The following is a 24,636-nucleotide window of genomic DNA, read 5'->3' as shown; positions in this document are numbered from 1 at the left end:
TTCGGACATTTTGTTTTTGCAAACGTTGCTCCAGGACATTGATTTGTATCTTTGTTATCTATTTCTAATTATTCTTTGGCAACTGAGCGTAGTGCTAATTGTTTAGATTTTTCCTCATTCAAGTGCTTTTTTTTCGTTGGTTCAGTGTTATGATATAATCGCACTATGCATCAATGTTTTGCGTCTTCCTGGATAATAATCGTTAGCTCTCTATCAGTGTTAAATACGGTGGATCTACCACACCCCCAGTGCTTATGCCGCCCCACTCCCAGTAACAAGTTTTGTGTTGTTACATAGCACGTTACTAAGTAAAGAAAACGTCATATGCTCACTTAGTTTTGAGGGCCGAAACAGAATAGGTACAGGATGGTCACCAGAAGAGCCACCATTTTTGGCGAGTTTGATAAGTGATGTCTACGGCTTCGGGTGGATTGTGCGAGCCATTCTTTTTATAGCTGTTTTTCAGGTAGACAATGCCGGGCAGTGCTGTGAAAAGTCCAACGGGCTCCAATCCCAGTACTCCAGCTAAGGGTTCTCGTCGTCCTAGTAAGTGTCCTTTTCGGATCTTTTCCGTTTGTGCCCCCACCACGTTATATACCCCCAGTTACAGAGCACGTGCAGTTACACGGTACAGAGCGCGTTCAATTACATAGTAAATCATTTTGTAAACAATGGCACGTGGTTCTGGAGGGTGCAAATAATTTGCACCCTCTCAGTTGGGGGCACTTGTTTGCATTTTCTTGCATAATCATTGGTGGTGCGAGAATAGCTACGCATGTTAATGCGAAATTTCAATTTTCGATTATTGCAGCGTTTTGCATTTGACAGGCAATACTAAAACCCGGAATTCGAGTGGAAAAAGTAGAGCAGGTGGCACAAAATTGAGTGTTAGTTCTGCGAAATCAGCCACTGACTCGGTCGACAACGGTTCTGGTTAGTTGCAAAGACCGCCAATTACTGTCCATGATTAGTTTTCATTACTAATCGAAGATGCATGTTTAGTTCCCAAGTTGAGGAAAGCCAAAGGAGATGAGCTCGAAGACACGGGAGCCGAAAGTAAGTATAAAGTTCGGTTTCTCTTATAGTAAAGGAACTGTAAAACAATCTTAGAGTCGGTTAATTCGAAAATATCTCATGTTGAGAGAGAGATTTTCTATATAATTTTCCTTTTGTTGTGCAGATCGAATTTCTTATTTGCCCTCACCAACTTAGATGAATAGAATGTTGCAGTTCTGAGATTTCGCCTCCTATAAGCTGTCAATTTTGTGTGGAGGTGTCCCACATGTCTGCTGTGAGAGTAGAATATTAAGCAATTATTTTAGCAATCTCACCATCAGCTTAATAAGGACTGTTATAAGCTATACGACATTCTTGTTCCATGAAAAAAGAATTCTTAAATAAATGTAGCTCACGAAACCCGAGTGTAACACAAAACGTTCAGAATACCAATTTTTTTAAATGTAATATCTAGTGAAACTAGTGAAAAATGGGATTAGTTTTGAAATGATAATCAGAATGAAAAATTGTCTTTGCATCTAGTTTGACGGTCAACTTTAGAATAGCATAACCACTGTAACTTTGTCGAAGGGACAATAGGAACGGTCGTTGAGGACGGGATATTACTCGCTTATTTACTGCAATTTTAGGGTCACCCTTTAACGGAATGTTGCAGCATACGTTTCAAGTTTCTCAAAAATTGTTTCGTTGTTTTGAGAGGAAAAAATTTTTTGATTATGAGTATCAAATCGAAGCAATAGTTCTGGAGCGACCATGATTACAACATTCTTTAATGTAAAAAATGGAAAACATATGAAGGACTCATGTACAATTTCCATTAATCTGGATTGTTAATGAACAAGACACCTTTCAATCAGTGCAAGCAACATAGTCAATTCAAGTCTGACGTCAAGCGGATTGAAAGTAGAAGTTTTTGGCGTTCTTTCCTTTACTGCTGTCGCGTTTTTGAATGCATGGAAGAGACGTAATTCTGTTACTTTACTGACATAATAAACAACTAAAAACAATGAGGGAAGGTTAGCAGTGTATATTGTTGATTAGCGCAAAAGTTTATACAAAAGTATTGATTTTCCACTTTTTAAAAAAATTCCCCGAGTTGACGTTTTATTTTTATTCGAAGTTTTGACTGAAACTGCTGTGTGACTTTTTTGTGTTGACATTTTGTGTTGACTGGAAATGGCTGTCAACTGGGCGCTGCTAGTGGATAGCTTAAGTTTAAAATCTTGCACCACTTATCACATATTTCTGCTAAATTCTTTTGATCTTTAGCGTGGGGTTTCCCATTTTTAGAGATTAAGTTTTAGCGTAAATGCGCACCGAATTTTACAAAGTATGGTTTTGAAATCAAATCTGATATTTCTCTTTCTTAATTCAAAATATTTATAATAATATGCTTATACCTTTTCCGTTGAATTAAATAGGTTATTGTGTAGAGATCCTAATTCGCATCTAAAATATTTCGCGAAAAAGGCTATAGAGAACACCAAGAAGATAAACAAAATTTTTCAAGTTTGTTTCGTCTTTTCCTCTTTCTCTAGAAAATGGTTTCCTATATATTTTGTAAATCAGGAGTGTCAGTCATTCTTTTGGATACAATTTTTGACAAATATTTCTGGAGAAATTATTCTCAAATTACGATATACTTTCAAAAATGTATTGAAGATTTCAAAGAAGATGGGAGAAGTAAAATGTTTTTGTTTTCTTTTCGAATGTTTTATTATTTGTTTCAGTTTTTTGTTAGATCTGAAATATTTTGAACTACAGAAAATAAAATCATAGAGGCACCAAGATAAAGAGGACAAGATCGTGAAAAGTAAAAAGAAAGCTGTGATTTTAGTATTCAATTTTTGTCTTTTGAACACCTGTTTTTTGTGGACATTTTCATTTTGTTTTGTTTTCAAACACATTTGCCTACTCCAGTATTTTGATACTTTTGTACCTTAATAAAAAATGTTATTAAAATTATATTAAATAACTTAATATACCCACTCAAATTCGCTCAAATTTTCTCCTGTTTCCTTTTACTGTTTTCCAGATTGTTAAACAGCTTCATTTTTTAACCTATAAATTTGCTGTTTTTGTAGAAATCAGAAGTAGCCTGTAAGGGCACCGAACTGATGTTTCTTTTTTCTCTATGATGAGTAAACAGAAGGTGAATATCTGACTGAAGAAAATAGCCCCATTTTGAAAAATGTCAGGAGAATAACAAAGAATTTAGGGCAGCACCGAAAGGTAAATTAACTCCAAATTTCTAATGTTATTCAGAGTTAAGTTTTTGAGTTTTGTGATGTTTCTGCTTTCTCCATTACTTAGGGCAGCACCGAAAGGTAAATTAACTCCAAATTTCTAATGTTATTCAGAGTTAAGTTTTTGAGTTCTGATGATGTTTCTCCATTACTTTGTATTACTTTGTAATTTTTTTGTATCTAAAAGCTCCTCAAATAGTAAGCGTCTTTTCAATCCCACTTAAAGCAGCAGAAGAAAACAAGTGGCGAAAAATATCTAAAGTTCACCTAAAACTCATCAAAATGGCCGAAAAAGCTCCAATTTAGCATAAAACTTATTATAGTTACCAGAAACCTGCAAACCACTATCAAAGCACGCCGAAAATTGATACAATATTGTAATCACCCTATAACGGAAAAATTGAAGAAAAAACTGCTTAAAAAGCCGCACGTGATCAAAAAATTTTGCTCTCTAACAGAAATATTTTCCCTCAAAAACAGCGGTATATTCGCTCCGCTCTTCAACTTTGTCCATCACTTAAACCTCTTAAAATATTTTCGAGCGTTTCATTTCCTGCTTCAAAATTCACCCCAATAAATCTGATTTGAGAAGACAATTCTCCAATATTCTTCTTCGAGTCGTAATAAAAACAAAACTACAAGAGCTGAAAGAACTACAAGAGCGCAAACTGCTCTAATTCGCCCACTTATTGTTCCGACCCACTTTAGTGGGGGAGGAACTATATACTCAAATGGGTTTTTTTTTGTTCAGACAATTTTGGCCGATCGATATAATAATTGTTGAGAGTTTTGAGTGGTTTCATTAACAAGCCCTTCCAGCGTAGAATAGGGAATTAAAAAGATTTTTTCGATTTTCACTTTTTATAGGGAGTTATCGATGTTTTAAGTTTTGTGAATATTAGACGTATTTCAGCCGTTTTTCACATTTTCGGTATTTTTGACCTAATTTTCGTCTATTTTGCTAAAATTTCTTCGAATTGTTAACTATAGTTTTATCCCTAAAGATAACGGAGGGATTCTGATTTGTTTGATCCGAGTTTTTTGTTAGAATTTATGCTAAATGTTTCAAAATTAGACTTTTTTTGGGACCAAATTTGCTTTTTCAGCCGACTTGCTTTTAATTTGATGGTAGTAAATACCTTAAAACTGCGGTCACATTCTTTTTAAGCTGAAAACTGAGCTAGTTGTACACCCACTGGCTTTGAGAGTCTTCTGGAGTTTGAACTTTGCAAGTTTTTTTGCAAATTTAAACTCATTAAATAAACAAAATGCATTTTTATTTTTGACAAACTAAAAGATTTTGTAAACAAATTTATCTATTTTGCAACCATTTGAACAAATGAGCATTTTATAAGACGGGCAGCAACATCTGGGCTGATCTTGATCCCCCCATGGATCCTTACGATAAATAATTTATTAGATTTTAATGTGGCGCGACTTTTTTTCAAAGTATTTCGCTAGATAAATGATTTTTATGTAAACTTTTTTTACTTAAAAGATTTTCAAATAAGGGCTCAATTAATGACAGATACATTTTACAAAAAACGAGGCCCAGAGAGATTATTTTCAGAGTTAAGCGCGTGGTTTCTATCGCTGGCTCTGACCAAATGTTTTCGTCTTATGGCTCTGACAAATTTTATCTACTTCTCGAATTTTACTTTCATTTGTTATTTTTTTGTAGCCCAATAACCTATTGTCCCCTGTCACAGATCCAATTAGTTTTCAGGAAGTATAATTGAACCTTTACACTTCTTTCAGTTGTTATCTAATGTCTGCTATGACTTTGAATATATTTGTTTTAAGAAAACATCGGTTAGTTTTTGAAATCTTAGGAAGAAAACCTCGGGCGCAGTCTCAGTAAAAACAGACAGAAAAAATTTCCTGTTGGTCATAAATTAATGTCCCTCATGGTTTTTTGTTCAACTAATGATCTCTTTGTTTTGGTAATACGCCTTTTCAATTTTTTGAGCATAACTGCATATTTTATGAGTTCATTTTGTTTCCTTGTCGTATTATCGCATTATTGACAAGTGCAATTAAAAGAAAACATAGTAGGAAAAATACACAGCGATGGAAAAAGGCATATCTGTATATTTATTTGTTTTTGTTATGTAGTTTATGATTCTCGGGCTGAGACAGTTATCTCGCAAAATTTTATGGATTTTTTTGTTTTTGCCTATGTTTGTCTTTCTTTTTGTTGTTATACACCATATAATTAAGAACGATAAACCTCAATTGCTTCATCAGGACATATAACTCAACCTAGTTAAAGAATTCAGTTCACAGCTTTTTGTTTTAATGACTTTGTTTTAATGGCAAATTGAAATAAGAAAGGAGGTTTTTTCAACTGTATCATTTTTGCTTTCATTTTCATAACCATGTAACTCAATCTCACTTATTAGGAATATCAATTAATTTTGCTGTTTCAAGCATTTGTTTATACGTTTCCCGCTTGGTTATACGTTGTGACTGATTACTTCGACCATTGATTTCAAAAAAGATTTTCGAGATTTCTATACATTTCAATTTCTGATTTTCTTTTTGTTGTCATGTCTAGGTAATCCTTTGTTTTCGAAGGAAGACACATTGATGTTAAAATGAATAGAAAGTGACGATATACAGTTCTTGCAGGTAGCATCTGATAATTATAGTGCCAGGAACAGTGTGATCTCGTAAAATTGTTTGAAGTTTTGCCTTCTTTATTTATTTGTTTTATTTTGTGGGGTCGTGACTTAGTATCATTATTAACAGTCCCAATTGGCTTCCTGAGGTGGTGCATTTTAATTCATTGCTGGTTTTTGAAATTTTAAGTCTGTTATTTGTTTTCAAAAATATAAATGGGTTTTTGAGCTTAGTTATTTTTTAAATTAATTTTTCGGTCGATTTGTAGCTCAGTCTATGTAAACACAGGTCACAACCCGTTTCCGGTGAACTATATTTTAATCTCCATGACAATTTTAGATTCAAACATTTTTGTCTTGGCTTTGTTACTGCTGTTACTACGAGATTTCTTAAAATATTTGAGATTTTTTTGTATTTGTAGATTTTATAAGATTTTTTGTTTTCTTTTTTACTTATAACAATAGTGGTAGGTCTCATTGGTTTGCGCAATTGAACATTGGATAATGGCAGGTCTCAATTGCTTGCTATGGAGATATAAAAGATTATTTTAGGGATTTCAGTGAAATTAATTCTTTTCTAAAATAGAAACGTATTTTTGAACTTCGCACCCCTTTGCTCTTTTCTTGTCGACCTATTAACCAGTTGCATTGAGGACAGGTTCCATATTTTTTCTAATGATGTATAGGTTAAATTGGTTTTATCTGATGCGAGTTTGATTTTGTTATGATTTTATTTATTATAGAAATCGAGTTTTCGTCGTAAATAATGTTTGTAGTTTGGTATTTTTTATTGTCCTTTCTAGTAGTCATATTATCAACAACGTTCATGGGCCCTCTACAGTGGCCTTATTGTTTTCAATTGGCTGGTTATGGAATGATATGTATTTTTTCGAAAGGTTTCTATCTCTTCATCATTTGGTAGCCAATTAAGTCAAGAATGTGGATTAGCGGGGTCGGAACCTTATGTGCGTACGCTCATTACCGAGCCTCCTTGTTCAAATTGAATGCCCAATATTGCACAGAAGTGATTGGGCCTTGTGTTGTACCTTGGACAGTGGTTCGCCAGCTTGTTGACCTTTTCTTCTGCAGCTTGAAATAGAGCTAAATTCTATTTGCAACAAAATGTCGGGCTTCGAGCCATGATCAACCGTCTCATAGTTTCCGGCATCAACTGGTGACTGTAAATTCTCACCCATTAAAGTTGCATCTGCGGTTCTTTGGCGACAATTATCAGAGTCACGCTACTGACCAAGATTAAATGATAACTTTGAGACTACCTAAATTTGAACGTCATTAATGAAATACAACCTGGTCACAGATAATTCAGGAGTGTGTTCCAAAATATTGGCCAGAGCACGATCTCTTAAGAAATTTAGCGACAACAGCTGCTTGCTTAACAGGTCACAGAAAAATTATGAGATGAGGAAGGGATGTTTTCTATCATTGTGCTTATCCAACTCACTTACTGAAAATGCGATAGAGTTTGTTAATCTGATACCTGTATTGAGTCTTGTCAGCCGCTGAGAATTTATGCTGAAAGTTTTGAGGGCCGACAAATTTTCCAGCTAATTCATCCATCAAGAAACAAGCAATGGACGTTAAGACTACTGGATTGCTGGACTGGCCATTAGAAGTCGCCAGAGCGCTGGTGTTAGAATAATAAGTTAAACAGAACACAGTGTCAAAAAATGATCATTCCTACCCTCATGCCACTTTTTTTTCTAGAATGGCGATCTCCCTCTGAGATGTATCTGAAGAAACGCCGCGTCAATTAGCACTGGTCAGAGTAAAATACCAGAGTTGGAAATTCATGATTCAGCGCGCGATGCTATGAGAAACCGGTACGGGAGACCACTTATTATAATAAGAAATTACCCGACAAGAAATTGCTAGACTTTTGGAATGTAAATACGCCTTCGAATACCATAAGGGAATATCAGAGCCCAGATCGTCTAATCTTTGTTAAAAAAACCTGCGTCATTATTTGAACGTCATTAATGAAAGAAAACCTGGTCACAGATAATTCAGGATTGTGTTCCAAAAAATTGGCCAGAACACGATCTCTTCAGCAGTTTAGCGACAATAGCTGCTTGCTTAACAGGTCACAGAAAAATTATCAGAATAGGAAGGGTCGTTTTCTATCATTTTGCTTATCCAACTCACTTACTGAAAATGCGATAGAGTTTGTAAATCTGATACCTGTATTGAGCCTTGTCAGCCGCTGAGAATTTATGCTGAAAGTTTTGAAGGCCGACAAATTTTCCAGCTAATTCATCCATCAAGAAACAAGCAATGAACGTTAAGACTACTGGATTGCTGGACTGGCCATTAGAAGTCGCCAGAGCGCTGGTGTTAGAATAATAAGTTAAACAGAACACAGTGTCAAAAAATGATCATTCCTACCCTCATGCCACTTTTTTTTCTAGAATGGCGATCTCCCTCTGAGATGTATCTGAAGAAATGCCGCATCAATTAGCACTGGTCAGAGTAAAATACCAGAGTTGGAAATTCATGATTCAGCGCGCGATGCTATGAGAAACCGGTACGGGAGACCACTTATAATAATAAGAAATTACCCGACAAGAAATTGCTAGACTTTTGGAATGTAAATACGCCTTCGAATACCATAAGGGAATATCAGAGCCCAGATCGTCTAATCTCTGTTTAAAAAAACCTGCGTCATTATTTGAACGTCATTAATGAAAGAAAACCTGGTCACAGATAATTCAGGATTGTGTTCCAAAAAATTGGCCAGAACACGATCTCTTCAGCAGTTTAGCGACAATAGCTGCTTGCTTAACAGGTCACAGAAAAATTATCAGAATAGGAAGGGACGTTTTCTATCATTTTGCTTATCCAACTCACTTACTGAAAATGCGATAGAGTTTGTAAATCTGATACCTGTATTGAGTCTTGTCAGCCGCTGAGAATTTATGCTGAAAGTTTTGAAGGCCGACAAATTTTCCAGCTAATTCATCCATCAAGAAACAAGCAATGGACGTTAAGACTACTGGATTGCGGGACTGGCCATTAGAAGTCGCCAGAGCGCTGGTGTTAAAATAATAAGTTAAACAGAACACAGTGTCAAAAAATGATCATTCCTACCCTCATGCCACTTTTTTTTCTAGAATGGCGATCTCCCTCTGAGATGTATCTGAAAAAAAGCCGCATCAATTAGCACTGGTCAGAGTAAAATACCAGAGTTGGAGATTCATGATTCAGCGCGCGATGCTATGAGAAACTGGTACGGGAGACCACTTATAATAGTAAGAAATTACCCGACAAGAAATTGCTAGACTTTTGGAATGTAAATACGCCTTCGAATACCATAAGTGAATATCAGAGCCCAGATCGACTAATCTCTGTTAAAAAACCTGCGTCATTATTTGAACGTCATTAATAAAAGACAACCTGGTCACAGATAATTCAGGATTGTGTTCCAAAAAGTTGGCCAGAACACGATCTCTTCAGCAGTTTAGCGAAAATAGCTGCTTGCTTAACAGGTCACAGAAAAATTATCAGAACAGGAAGGGACGTTTTCTATCATTTTGCTTATCCAACTCACTTACTGAAAATGCGATAGAGTTTGTTAATCTGATACCTGTATTGAGTCTTGTCAGCCGCTGAGAATTTATGCTGAAAGTTTTGAAGGCCGACAAATTTTCCAGCTAATTCATCCATCAAGAAACAAGCAATGGACGTTAAGACTACTGGATTGCTGGACTGGCCATTAGAAGTCGCCAGAGCGCTGGTGTTAGAATAATAAATTAAACAGAACACAGTGTCAAAAAATGATCATTCCTACCCCCATGCCACTTTTTTTTCTAGAATGGCGATCTCCCTCTGAGATGTATCTGAAAAAAAGCCGCATCAATTAGCACTGGTCAGAGTAAAATACCAGAGTTGGAAATTCATGATTCAGCGCGCGATGCTATGAGAAACCGGTACGGGAGACCACTTATAATAGTAAGAAATTACCCGACAAGAAATTGCTAGACTTTTGGAATGTAAATACGCCTTCGAATACCATAAGGGAATATCAGAGCCCAGATCGTCTAATCTCTGTTAAAAAACCTGCGTCATTATTTGAACGTCATTAATGAAAGACAACCTGGTCACAGATAATTCAGGATTGTGTTCCAAAAAATTGGCCAGAACACGATCTCTTCAGCAGTTTAGCGACAATAGCTGCTTGCTTAACAGGTCACAGAAAAATTATCAGAACAGGAAGGGACGTTTTCTATCATTTTGCTTATCCAACTCACTTACTGAAAATGCGATAGAGTTTGTTAATCTGATACCTGTATTGAGTCTTGTCAGCCTCTGAGAATTTATGCTGAAAGTTTTGAAGGCCGACAAATTTTCCAGCTAATTCATCCATCAAGAAACAAGCAATGGACGTAAAGACTACTGGATTGCTGGACTGGCTATTAGAAGTCGCCAGCGCGCTTAAGTTAGAATAATCAGTTCAACAGAACACAGCGTCAAAAAGAAATTATCCTTCCCTGCCTCTTGCCACTTTTTTCAAGAATGGCGATTTCCCTCTGAGATGAAAAAGCACCGCATCAATTAACGAAAAGTACCTCTAACTACCTGAGAGTTTTTCCATGCGACAGGCTATAATCGGAGAATTTTTTAAATATAATTTTTGCTATGAGAAGTCTAAATTATGACATGCTTAGAGCACTGTTCAGAGTAAAATAGCAGAATTGGAAATTCATGATTCAGCGCTGCGATGCGGGAAGACCACTTATAATAAAAAAATTACCCAACGAGAAATTACTAGACTTTCTGGAATGTAAATACATCTTCGAATGCCATGAGAAAATTTCAGAGCCCAGATCGTCTAACCTCTATTAAAAAAAAACTACTTTCGCCAAACCGAATTATAGGTGTATAAGTTAATAAGATTGTTTTTATAATGAGATCAAATGATATTCATTTAATCTGGAACCAAATTTCGCCAGAATTATTTACAATGTACTATATGTTGATTCTGCGCTGATTGTTCTCTGTGTAAAATAAATCAACTTTATTTTTTTGAATCTAGGAACGCGCATTTTCAGTATTGCGGGCTTTTTTGCTAATGTATTGTTGTTGAAACCATAATTGCGAAAGTTGGTAGTCTTGAATATCATTTTTAATATAAATTTTGAGCTTGAATTTTTGCTCGTTTTAAATTTGAATTAAAACTTAGAAGCATGCACATCCAGATTACCCCTAACCAAATCATACAAATAAACTGGGACGAAATTGGCGCGCATAGTCTGGATACGTTCGGGTATTCTGCCTTCAGTTAATGTTGATTATGTGTGATGGTGGTGCTGCTATCGACCGTTAGAGAGCCAAGTTAGTCAGCTTGCTGCACTGACGACTGGTTTTACAAAAAAACTTGTTGTAATAGTTCTTGTTGACACGATATCCCAGCTCAACCCTTTGCCCAATGCTGTTCAATTTTTTTTCTCATTTTGTGTCAATTGTTGGTTTTTAGAAATCAACAAAAACAAGCAATCATGTCATTGGCATCTGTGGATACATAATATTCGTTTTTCTTCTGGAATTTTGATAGATTTCATTTTCTGTTAAAAGGAAACTCAGTTTCATGATTTTTTATTTTGTCGTTCAAACTTATTGAGCGTAATTAAACTTTTAACCCTAATAGGATAACTTTTACCTCGTTTTCAGCTAAAGTTACACAAAAAGGTCTCATTTATTTTTACTGACGTTTTTTTGCTTCTTTACTTCTTTGTTGATGAAGTTGAGCTGTCTTGTAAAATCTGTTGATGCCAGAGCTGATTGAATTATTTTTTATTCAATTGTCTTTTGTGTCGATGACACATTAGTATTAAAAATTCGTTCCTGCGTTATGCAGAAAACAGTGTTCGCCAGCAGTGGCTCTTTTTTATTGTTCCCACAATTCAGACCTTTTCTTTTCATTAACGCGGATTTTATGGTTCCATTGCTCTTTTATGGTTATTTTCTCGTCATTTAGGTCACGTTTTTGCGTCGGAGACTTTCACATTGTTTTGTGCGTCACAGTCTTTGATTAGATGTCATTTTAAGATCTGTTTCGACTATACTCTCTTCCTTGTGACAGACCTCATTTCCATAAATAGACCACATTTTGCTTCAATTTAAGTTCTGTGATGACTTCTATCGAAACTGAGAGCGTTTCTATATGTAAAAATTATAATGTCTGCCAATTTTTGAACTAATTTCGGTATTTAGTACGAAAAAGTGTTACGGTTAGTTGTCGCTGATGTTTCACTTGTCAGAGTGTTTAATATGTTTAGCAATTGAGAGTTTAAAGTAATTTTGTTCCTCTGTGCATATCATTTTTTAAAAATTTATTTACTTCGTTTTTCTAGAACTGCTAAACTTTTTCAGTCATATGCAAATGAATTTTGAGCATTCTTTTTTTCCTATTGTTGAGAACATTTGACGTCACTGAGGTACTCTTTTGCATGGTAGTGCTTTACACTGTGTCAATTAAACAGAAATGGAGTTTTTCTAGAACTGCTTTAGAATTTTGTATTTTTGTCGTTAGAAGGCTTCTAGCTGGGGACTGGCTAGCGCCCAAAACTCTGTCAAGATTCCGAAAGATTTGTTTGGTGGTTTCTCTTGTAGTAGAGAGCGTACTGTGTTGTCCCCAAAAAATTTTGCTCTCTCGGCTGGTTGAAAACTTCACTCCGGATAATTGAATTAATAATCAAGAATTGCAATACCAGCAATCATTAAAATTATAGCCAGAAACATATAATTGCATAACTTCAACAATCCAAAAGTAATTTTTCTATCAAAACTAATTAACGGTCCACATTAAATCAAATCAATTCAATCACTCTCTCCGCAAGTATCCACAAATCTGTCCCTTTACTTCCTATCCCAGATAACTAAAATAAGCTCCGCCTCCCAGTAGCTAGTTTACTGGCCAGAAACTTATAATCATTGCAACCAACGATTTTGAATAACTTTGCAGTTCCACTCACTGCAACTACGCAACTATGTTCTTTCTCAAAGAACTCAATAAATAACTACAATTTTCTCACTCTGAGAACCAACTGCTCCACTTGAGCGTTCTCTTTCTCACTCAAGTTTTGATTGACGAACTGCTGTTTTTCAACCTCGTACGTCTTTCTCTTAGACTTGCTCTCTCGCGTCTGCTGGTTTTTCTTGTTCTTAAGGGTACTCAACCTTATCAGTTTTTATCAGCAAAATGTAACGTGTCGTTCCTTTTCGAACATTTTGGCCTAACGTATAAGTGCAATAGTGGGCGTAGAAGTTTGGTCACGTGCTGCAGTTTATCTTATATAATTGTTTGCTCAATATGACCGGAATTCTGTGATTTACTTGGTTTGCTACTTTCAAGATCCAGCAAAAGTTATGTTTCGTGTTCAACAGTTCTTATACAAGTACATGCATTCTGTTTTATCCTTTTCCATGTTGCTAAAACTTCCCTGATTTAACCCAAGAATAAGTTTGCTCCCCTGTGGTTCTGAGAATATTGTGTTTTAATGATCTGGCAATTATTTAAAAATCAGGGAAAACATAGTTCTTTCTGCCTTTTTCTTTGTTTACTTTAAAGGCCAAAAGAGCGGTTTCCGGTACCGGAAAAAGCCCGTTGTTTTTCTCAATGTGAAAGGAATTGTCCTAGGAGCGATCAGTTAAAATTTCATAAAGATCGGACTTGAGGAAGTAGGGTTTTCAGGACTTGGGGGTGGGGTGGTGAAAATACGGACGCTTAGTTTTGTAACTTTGGAGTTTCTCTCTATCAGAAATTCCTTCAAACAGCCCTTGTGCTCCATTGGACTTATTACTTTGCAAAGCTAGTTGCGTTTTGTTTACATAAGATTTCACACCAACTTAAATTGCTCAAGTTCGTTCCTTTTGTTTACATAGTCAATATGCTCAAGATTAGATCCTAAACTACGCAAACTAATTAACAACTCGATATGAAAGTTTCAACATCAAGTAGTTCTAACGACCCAAACAGAAATTCCACAACTGCTAAACTTTTTCAGTCATATGCAAATGAATTTTGAGCATTCTTTTTTTCCTATTGTTGAGAACATTTGACGTCACTGAGGTACTCTTTTGCATGGTAGTGCTTTACACTGTGTCAATTAAACAGAAATGGAAGAAATCTTAATTGATAAATTATTGCATAACAGTTCCTTGCATTACTAATTGGGGATTAAGAAAACAAATTGCAGAGCCGTAGATACTCCTCTGATGGGGCTGAAGCAAAAATGACTTCTGAATTGGATCTTAAATTTTTGATAAAAGATATTTGAGAAATCCTTGAAGAGGAAAATTGTACCTTAACGTCCACATTTAATCTTATTTCTCATACTTCATGTAATTTTCATTTCGCATATTAAGTTAAAAATCGACAAAGTTTCGGGGTAATTTTTTCCGAAGATTATATTTTTTCAAATGGGGTGGCGCTATAGTGGAGGAATAAGGTGTGTGATTAATTAAACAAAAATTAAACGAAAACGTTGAAGATCACTCAAGTACAAGACAAAACGAGCAGATTGTGATATCACGAACCAGAACTAAGAAAGCCGACAAAATATGTGGGAAATGAGCCAGTTACTTACTTAACATAATACTGAAAGTGGGAAAAGTAAACCGCGAACAGTTAGACAAAAATATCCTCCAAAATTGTTCTGGAATTACTTTCACAAAGACTATTTGGATGTCAGTCTGTGTTCCTGGGCGATCAATTGCAGCTGTGAAAATTACAACCCAGTGCAGAAAGTCAGCTCAGCCGTAAATGAAGCGTGAAAACCCCAGTGAAAAACCCACCAAAACCTAATCTCTCTCTCTCACTCCAATCCTCGGCCTCCATGAAGCTCTGTCTGATGATGAGTTGCCATTCAACCATAGTTTGAGGTCGACGACAGCCTGACCAATCTTGGCTTCATTGGTGGTAGTAAAAGAAAATTTTAGACGCAAAAAGTGGCAATAACCACAAATGAAGAGTACTGCAGCTCGTGAAATGAACAGTCTGAAATCTGGGCTCTGACTTTTTTTTGAAACATGTAGATTATTCAGACTATGACCCTAAGGTTAGATATCTACATGCTCTAAAATGTAAATTATTTTTGTCAAATCTGCAACCCTATAAACGAACTCGTTATATATTTTTTCGGTAAAGGCACATGCACGTCCCTTTATACGGTTAATTTTTTTGTGCGAGAAAAGTTCACGATAAATTCTCGATTATATGAAAATAGTGTAGCTGTACATGATTTTTTGGGCGTTTCCGTGTAAATTACAGGAGAAATTGTGACTCACACTAGTTATCATGTGACTTTCTTAAAATTTTGCTCAAGTTTCACGCGACAGCCACCTATCGTGTCTTGTTTTGAACAAAAACTTCTACAATTTTTTTAAACTTTCATGTATAATTACACGATTGTTCTTGTAGAAACAAGACACTCGATAAATATGGCGAAATACAAGAAAATAAAGCATTCACACCTAAAGCAGTGTGAATGATGATTTTTGAATCTACTTAATTTCTCGTGTATATGAGGAGTTCTATCTAAGACCTGAGTTTTTTCACCATGTATGGGTTAATAATACACAGAATTTTTTAGGCCGTTGAAAAACTTCATAGTATGTTTCAGCGCCTCCGGACGACTTGAAGCCTCTGTTTCTGTCTGCACCCACGCAGGGTATCTTCACGTGCGTCACAGACAAAGACGTGACAGTGGAAGAGCCTTTCAAACTCATCTCAAAACAGAGTATCATTGATGACATGATGAAACGAGCGGCAGTCTCTGACTTCTCAGTTATGAAACAGACCATCCAGGTACCAAATCCTTTTTTACCACTCGGCTGTCTTAATGATTCACTATGTAACGGCACTTGCTCTGCAACCGTGGGGTGCATAAAGTACTGGGGGGGGGGGGGGGGGGCACAAACGGAACAGATCCAATAATTTTTTTAAATCTATTCTGTTGCACTCCCGTGTCGTTTGTGACCATCATTAATACAAATAGTTTTTATTAGAGTCGTTATATAGCACGTTTCTATGCGAAGTAAAAAAAATTCATGCGCCGGGGAGTCCTAAACTTTTTTTTTAACATACTATGGGAAGATAAAAACAAAAGATCCATTAATTCTCACGCTGTTTGATCCATTAATGAACTTGCTTTGAGCCTAAGATTTTGTGAGCACTGTCTTTTAATTGCTCTCGAACGAAGTTCGTATTAATTATTGGGTCTTTTGTTGGTCCTTTTTATGCAAATTTTTCGCTTGACCATTTTTCGCTTTTCTTCTAGAACATTCTTTGACTTCTCAAGTGACTTTTTCACGCTTTCGTTCTTCATTTTTGAGTGATCTCTAGTGCTCTCACTCTGAAGTAAAGCTTTTGCTAAAATAAAATAGATTGCAGCATAGCAAAAAGAGGTGCCTGATAGCCGAGTGGGCAGTGCTTCAGGTGAGGGAGAGGGAGGTCAATGGTTCGCATCCCGGCGTGGTAAACTATTTTTGCACCCATAAAGCCCCTGAATTAAATTGCATCGTCTGTCGTTCGAGAGCAATTCTTCCGACATTAGTGGGTTTATGTTTATTTTTCAGGCATACCCTGGGGAGAATCTTCTGATTGCGTATGACCCCTACTTCAAATTTGGAGAGAACTTCTATCTCGCATTGACAGAAGAGGCCAAAGAGCGCATACTTAAGGTAACGTACGGTTCCAATCATATTTGGTGCTTACGCTTTTTCTATTCTGTTGAGAAGTTCAAAATCCAAAGATTATTCTGGGACGAGAGATTATATCTGTCCCCGTCAAGTGCGGTTTATGACCACCAGTTGCAAATTATATAGGTGTTAAATCTCATTTTAGAATGAAAACTCGTGCGTTTGCTTGGAGGTCTTAAAAGTTTTTGTGGTAACCAAACTGGGCTGGCGGACAAGTATAACATATAGCATTTTGTGCCTTTTTATTTCAATACTGATCAATGTTTAGCTCATCTTACATCTTCAACATGAAAGCACCATAACACTTCGATCAAACGAGTGCCCAGGCATAAGCCATCGGGTTGTTCTCATTTCATTTTGAAAGCGTTTTTGTCAATTCATGTTCAAAAGAAACGTTGAGCCATGATGGGAAATGTTTTCCAAAGGACATATTTTTAAAAAATCTGAAAAAGAAGATACGTTTTGATTGCTTAAATTGCATCTCAAGTTTAGGTTTTACACACCTATACTTTCATTTAAAAACGAAAAAGAAGGAGTAAAATGAGTATCTTACGGGTGTAAACAAGTAATGTTAAAAGTTTTGAGTACTGATCACTCCATCGGGTTTCATGAAAGCGAAAACTATATAAAGTTCATTGGATCTTTAAATCATAAGAATTTGCAACCGCTCTCAACGAAAGTTTAATATCATTCAAAATTAAGAAAAATAGGGGTTTCTATTTATATGGGGTATCTTTGTTCCATCGTTGTAATACTCTGCATTTCATGTTTTAATTTTTTTTGTTTTCATGGAAGTAGGAAACCGAAAATTAAAATTGCTATTTCCGAGAAAATAATAGTTTCACTCATTTATTATCTTTGTTGGCGTATAAAAACGTGTTTAATTGCTCTCAAACGAAATTTTTAGCTATTATATTAGTCCTGTCGATCATTTTTAATGCAATTTTTGCGTGACCGATTTTTCGTCTGACCCATTTGACTTTTCGTCCTGAAAAACGGAATAAACAGGTAGCGCCCAGTGGGCGTTAAGTGCTCTCAGAGCCTTTCAGCTCACTAGTCTCCGAGTATGCGATTCACAGAAACTGTTTTGGAGACTTATACTTATGCTTATGGTGTGAAGGGCGGTTTTTAGAGGTTGACCCCCCACAACCCCGCCCCGCCCCCACATGAGCTTCCTCTCACTTCAAACCTTCTCCCACTCGCCATGCCGTGGCTAGCTACTGACGAAGCCAGCTACTGACGAACCGCTCGCCGGTCGTTTGAGAGCAATTCTCGCGGCGTTATTCGGTTATCTTTGTATTTCTCTCAATCATTTTTCTATCTCGGGCTGAACCCAAGCTGTGACCTTGTTGGACCCAACATTTTCTGACGGATTTGAGTTCCAGTATTTTTTGGACATCGACAAAGAGTGTCCACATAATATTTTGCTTATTTTTTACATAATGCTAGCTGAGAAACTTTAAAATTTTGAGAGGTACAAGTTATAACATGTCGGCCATCTTTTGAAAGAACTTTGCAGGTTCGTGCGCGGGAACCATGCGTTTTTTGAGAGTGAGTTTTTCTGGCACACTTCGCCTTGTGCAGTATATCCCATAAGATTTCCGCTGTGACCATAAAAAATCAGAGGAGGTCCCAGGCCTGATTCAGAGTCTGACCAGGTGAAATGCAAGACTGCTAAGAGAACACTCCATTGCCTATCTCACAGGTCTCTACTGACAGAGAAACATCAAAACTTGGGGGTCTATTCTCGAAGAGATCCCAAGTCAAAAAATATATTTGTTGGTTCTACTGGGATTCTACTTTGTTTTTTTTCGCAATTATTTTGCTATTTGTCAGGTAATTACGACAGTTTTCATGATTTTTGAAAAAAGTATCAAAATTCAAAATATTAATGCCTGTTCATTTTTTTTTAAAAAAATAGGATGTTAAAATTTTAAAGTACCCCGTCTTAAGTAGAGTTGTGGTTTTTATGGACCAGATTTGGTAAGAAGGAGTCTGAGAAGCTTAAGAAATATTGGAGCTAACAGAACTAACAGAAAGATTGTGTTTTAAAAAGAGATTGCCGTGTTTTCTTTTGTTAATACTTATATGTCCAGAGGATTTGACCGGCTGCATGAAGGTTTTTGAACTGTTGTGCAGTTACAAAGCTACGAAGCTTTTTAAAATAAAAAATATCCCGGGTTTCTATGTTTTTTTAATGATTCTGTGGTCTTGCAATCGTTTAGAGACTCTATTAAGCTTTGTTTTCAATTAGCTTTTTTTAGTTTTTCGGCAGTCGTTTCTTGATAATGAGCAAGTAAATTTTAATTTAGTTGGTCGTGCTTTTAGCTTCAATTTTTGTAAACGAAAAAGACCATTTCGCGCTTTTGCTCCGCATAATTTTGTCTGTGTATTAGCTTGCATTACTTTTGCTCTTCATATTTTAGTCGCCATGGCCACCTTCAGTTTGTCCCATTTTTGCCTTCGTTTTTTTTCAATATCTCGACTGTTTTTAAGGTTTTTGTTAGCTGGAAATTTATTACATCCATGGTTGGTAGATGTTCTTATAATGTCTTTTTTGCACTTTAACACGGGTAGATTATAAAGCTAAGCCCAAAAAGTTAATTTGAAAAATGGTCAGACAAAAAACCGGTCGCATGAAAAAATCAACAGGGCTAAAGTAATAGGTCTCGACTTTCAGAGAGATTAAAAACGACCCCTAATTGTTCATTTCCTATCTCTGGCTCTCGTATCCTGGCTGATATGCTCTCTAATTGTTGAAAAATTTTGGTAAGTTTAGATTTTAAATAATTCGATTGCTCAATATAAACAAAAAGTAAAGTAAGATACCAACAAATATAACATAACTCACTGAGGTCGGCAGTATTGCTCTCAAACATTTTTTTGTCAAACAAATTACAGAAAAGCCTGCAAGAAATTGACAACAATCAATTGATCAAAAGATGTTTTTTTAACCTTTTGTTTGTTCCATGCTGACTGCTGGGAGTTTAAATATTTGGGGCACCCCGTAAATTTACTCCGAAAGTGGGCGTTATCGAGAGCACAACGTTAGAGGGTGGGGAGGCGGGGGGTTAGTGAATGAAAAATCCAAACTTTGTTTGAGAGCTTTAGAGAATATCTGGATATTCATAATGTACTTCTGATATGGCACCAATATCTTATCAAAAGTTAATGTAAAGATAATTTTTTCATCATAAATAATTTGAAAAACTCCATTTTTGAAGATCATCATCTTCATTGCACTGACCGGTTTCGAGTGGCGTTTCACCATATTTCGAAATTTGTCCTTTAGTCAGACACAAAGTTTCAACAAGTTCTGAACGAATTAACCCGCTATCTTTTAAATGGGTGAACTTTTGACCTTTAGCCCCGTTACACCTGTTCAGTTCAAGTTTCCCGCCTTGCATATATTCCAAACATGAGCTAAATTGATATCTTATTTCATTTTGATCTGTGTAATGAAAAGTTTGAGGTGAATTTGCGCACGAGTCTAAGAGAAGAGATCCGTGATTTCGCTCGTGTGAGTTTAAACACAGACTTTGAGAAACAAGATCTAAGGTTCCTTGAGCTTTGTGATGCAACGAAGGAACGTACATGTCTGGAACAACATTGTCTAGATACCATTTGAAGTTATGACATTGTAATTTCTCCCTTAAAGCGATTCTTTCGGAAATATCACCTCCGTCAATTCTGCTCAGACCAGGTGAGTTCTGATAAACAATCTCTTTATATTCGTCTAACCAAACATCGGCTAATCGCTTTTGGTTTATACGCAGTGCGTTCGGGTTGTTAAATTTGTAAGGTTGAGCATCTCTGAAAATGTGCCCTACGTGTGAACAGGGTATTATTTCAAGCCGGCCTCCGCACATCCAAATTTTGAATGATAGTTCCAAGTTTTCACCACCCCAGACCAGGAACCCCGGATCATATTTTCCGAGGTGTTCCCAGAAGCGCCTGGATATTGCAAAAAGACCTCCGGCCATTGTGGGCGAGCGCACTGGATCGGCTCTGGTTTTGATTTTTTCCCTGTCAAAGTTGGGAAGACCTTGCCACGTGTGCATTAAGCGCCAGTTAAAGATACCTTGATTATCGATCGTTTTTGACCCGAAAAATTCGAAATCTTTGAAACTGATGATGTCGTGAGAAGGCATGACTACATTTTTATCATCATCTTTGATTCGCTGAAGTAAGGGTTCTAACCACCCCGGGCTTGCCTCACAGTGACTGTCAAGAAACAAAATGACTTCACCCTTCGCCAAGTCGGACCCTACCATTCTCGCTCGAGTTAACCCAGAGCGCTCTTTTGTCCGAACCAGTTTAACCAGAGGTGGCATAACTTTAGTCACAAATTTTGGCAGCAAGTCTTTGATCTCAGATCGTTCGCTTGAGTCGTCCACTAAAATGATCTCTAATATCGATTCACGAGGCGACATCGTAAGAACACTGACCGCAGTTCGGATTAGAGCGGCCGCGCCTTCGTCTACAAAAATTATGACAACTGAAGTTTTCGGAAGTTCGTTTGGCGGGTCGTACTTAGGCTTAAAGCAATGCTCGTGTCTAAGATCTTTCACTGTTCTATCCAGCGCAACTTTATTGCTTCTTATGACATCGTAGTTATTTTCCCGGAACCTTCTAGAAGATTCTTGCAATTCTTCGTCTGTCAGAGTTACTTTGGCACCCTTTTCGCCCGGAGCGTTCTCCGATTCTCGGTGGAGGATTAAGTTGTAAATAGGATCCCGTTCTCCGGGTTTCCAGTTCCAAGGGTATCGTTTGGACGTTCCGATTGCTATAAAAGGTTCCGGAACGTCAGCAACGGCTTCGTTGATAGCTTCGAAATCGTTATTCGGTTCTTTCTCAGTTTCTCTTTTATCTTTATCGACGTCATTTTTCTTCGAAGTGTTACTTTCGGAATTGGCGAAAAGTTGGCTGATAATGAATATTGTGAATAGAAGTAGTAGACCTTTAATAACGCGTTTTAATCCAAATCTCATATTTATACAGAGATGCGAATCAGTAGCAAATATATAAAATAGTGTTAATAATGTAAAATGAGAAAGTAAATATAAATGAACAACAAAGCTGATGATGAGCAAAAAAAGGTTTTACTGCCTATGGCTGTAAAAAGAGCAAGCGAAGCCAAGCCAATTAGTTAACTAATCGCGTTACCATTTTCCTGCCGAAGTTAAACTCTAAGCGAAAATGTAGGAAATGAAATATTATACTTGAAACTGCCTCCCTCCGTTTTATTAAAATGTTCCAAGTATGTAAGCTTAACTTAAATTGTGTTGATTTTGTCTCACTATCGGACGAGTTTTGTGTTTTTGAAAAGCCGGGACAATTTTGAACGCTTGTTTTGGCGATAAAATTTTTGAACGTGGAAAGGTTCAAATCAGAAATTTCAGGTCTTTCCCATTATAGCCCCCCCCCCCCCCCCCCCCAGAAAATTACACCCCCCTCCCCCCTTAAAAAAAACTACAGCCCCCATAATGGTATATTTACGGTAATGGGCGGCGGGGGGTATACGTTTTCTGATTACTATGCTGGGGCTTTAAGGGCAAAAACCTGAATTTTCTCTTCTTACCCACTACTATTCCACTGGACACTGCTCTACCCCCTTCCTCGCGAAAATTTAGTAGCCAATAATGGTATTTTTACGGTAATTGGGGATCTGAATTTTAGGTTCCAGACCAATAAATGTGGGAAAGAAACCAATATTGCGCTCTTTACCATTTTAGCCCCCCCCCCCCCCTGTGTGAAAAAGGACAAAAGGCATTTATGTATACGTAATGCGACTCTGTTAGAAGTCATTGAGAACTTCTGGTATTAATCGAAAACCGTCCAGCGGTTCGAGATGTTATGCCAGAATTTCGAAGTGACTTCTGCAGAGTCACGTAATCTTTCTTAAAACACTCAACTTGCACGTTTTAAAATGACGAAAGTTCTGGAAGTCAACTTCTGGCTTTGTACACAGGAACTTATTCTTGCTTTTTGACTTCTGGCATTGCAAACATTCTGTATTTTGAAACTTGCACGCGTGTTTTAACTAAAAAACTGAATTCCTTTCGTTTAGACAGGTTTTAAAATGCAATAAGTTATTTCCAATTTTAAACGTTTTCTTTGTTTTATTGAAGGGCATTTGCCAAGATTATCGCCGAAAAAGCAGCCAGAAATTGCTGAAAATGAAATAGACAGAGCCAAAGCTTAGAGTGGATTATTTTACAGAAAAGTGGCGAATTATTGCAGCAAATATTTTATTTCAAAACCTGAACACAAACTACTGAGCTTAGTTTGAGCTTAAAGCACTTTATATGTGTGTTTCACGCAGACAGCCTTATTAAGTAAAGGTATTCTATATAATTCCACGACTTTAAGAACTGTAACAGCAGTATATATAGTGAATATTAGTTTCATTCAGTTTAATGGTGTGTTGAAACTTAGAACACGGATAATTTCAGCTGAAGATAGCGCGATTGTAGTACAATAAAGGCCGAGCTAACTTTGAGTTAAACTGGAGTAATATTAGAATAGTATAAAACTAAATTGTGGTGCGGTTTTGTTTAGTTCGAATGTAGCGAAACAAACAATAGTTAATCGATATAGTTGAAAGCTCCACATTTTGTAATAATTCTTTTCCTCATTTTATTACCAGTTTAATTTAGTCAAATAAATACACAAATCTCGTCTTTTCTTTCTGTTTTCCTGTAACGAATTCGATTGTAATGGTTGATAAAAATTTAATAAGCAAACAAAGAAAAAAATTTCCCGGCGCGGAAATTTTGATGAAAATTTTGCTTGTTATAATGAAAATGTGTTCAGATGATAATCACTTTTAAGCGTGTGAATAATTGTCTAAAACGGCACATATGTGTTATGCAAACGATTAAAAACTGAAACATAAATGTGTGCCATAAAAGTCTTTTAAGATAGCTGGTCGAGATATATGCGAATAATCTCCATATTGCGATACAAAAAATAAGGAGTTAAATTATTGACAAATTTTTAGTAGGCTTTCCGAAGTCGTAAATCTATTTGGAATTATATTGATATCTGCATATGTTTTGGTTTGTGACAAGTCCGAGTACAATTTTATGGAGGCATAAATATTTGATAAAAATTGTTTTTTTTTGGTTTGAAACCTAAGCATTGCTGACGATTTAACGAAGCTACAAACGAATCATTTCTAAAACTACATAGTAACTTAGCACTGTCAAATATCATAGCAAACAGCAGCAAATTTATGTACGCTTAAATTGTATTGCTTTGCGGAAAATACCTCATTTTGTTGTCCGCGGTTTTTTAAACAGTTTTCTTGAATAGATTAAATCATTTAATTAAGTTAAACAATTTTCTTGAATAGATTTAATGATTTAAACGAATTGAACAGTCTTCTTGAATAGATTTAATGATTTAAATGAGTTGAACATTTTTCTTGAAGAGATTTTATGATTTAAACGAATTGAACAGTTTTCTTGAATAGATTTAATGATTTGAATGAGTTTTTTTTCTTTTTTCAAACCTTTTTACGTTTCAGTTTTCACGACTTGCAAAAATCTTTATTCCAACATTGCTCTGGATGAGTTGTACAATTTACGCGAAACCTTTTTTGGAAAAATAAGGACAGCTTCTTTAAAGCAGAACCCTATAAATCACCCCTTTTTACTGCTTGATGAATAAGAATTGAAAAATTAAATTGTATAAATTTGGAGAAAACAAGAAGAGCCGACGAGTTTGGACCATGGTCCTACACCGTGTGCCTCCCCTTTGGCGGGAGCCTTAGGTATTTAGTCATGAGACCTTTAGAGGAATGAATTACAAGCAGTGAAGACTAGAGCATTGGTGCGAAGACCATCTGGGGTCTAGCTCTTTGTGGAGTCGAGTCCCGTGAGCCTCAAGTCTCCTTAAAACCATCTTTCGGAACATAGCAGAGTCTGTGTTGTCTGGACCAAACATGTGTTGTCACTCTTTATATTTTTGGCTCTGCGATCACAGTTGCACCACTTTGTGATGTTATTTCTTCGTAGCTATCTTAATCGGTG

At 36.4% G+C, this 24,636-nt stretch overlaps 1 protein-coding gene and 1 pseudogene across 1 annotated transcript in view; one reads left to right on the top strand and one right to left on the bottom strand.

Moving 5' to 3' along the window:
- The first annotated feature begins 451 nt into the window (after positions 1–451).
- LOC142335833 (uncharacterized) overlaps positions 452–24,636 on the top strand; it is a 47,591-nt gene continuing 23,406 nt past the window's right edge. The window contains exons 1-6 of the mRNA XM_075384161.1: positions 452–546; positions 829–933; positions 1,003–1,056; positions 15,523–15,707; positions 16,478–16,582; positions 16,869–16,926. Of these exons, the coding sequence (XP_075240276.1) occupies positions 474–546; positions 829–933; positions 1,003–1,056; positions 15,523–15,707; positions 16,478–16,582; positions 16,869–16,926 (580 nt within the window). The 5' untranslated portion in view covers positions 452–473. The remainder of the gene's footprint in view (positions 547–828; positions 934–1,002; positions 1,057–15,522; positions 15,708–16,477; positions 16,583–16,868; positions 16,927–24,636) is intronic.
- LOC142335878 (polypeptide N-acetylgalactosaminyltransferase 13 pseudogene) lies at positions 19,365–23,453 on the bottom strand (annotated as a pseudogene).

The sequence above is a fragment of the Convolutriloba macropyga genome, chromosome 3 (genome assembly GCF_964194025.1).
Source record: "Convolutriloba macropyga chromosome 3, txConMacr16.3, whole genome shotgun sequence".
In the NCBI taxonomy this organism is placed as follows: Eukaryota; Metazoa; Xenacoelomorpha; order Acoela; family Convolutidae; genus Convolutriloba; species Convolutriloba macropyga.
Note: the sequence above shows the minus strand (reverse complement) of the source record. Positions and strands in the feature narration are given on the sequence as shown.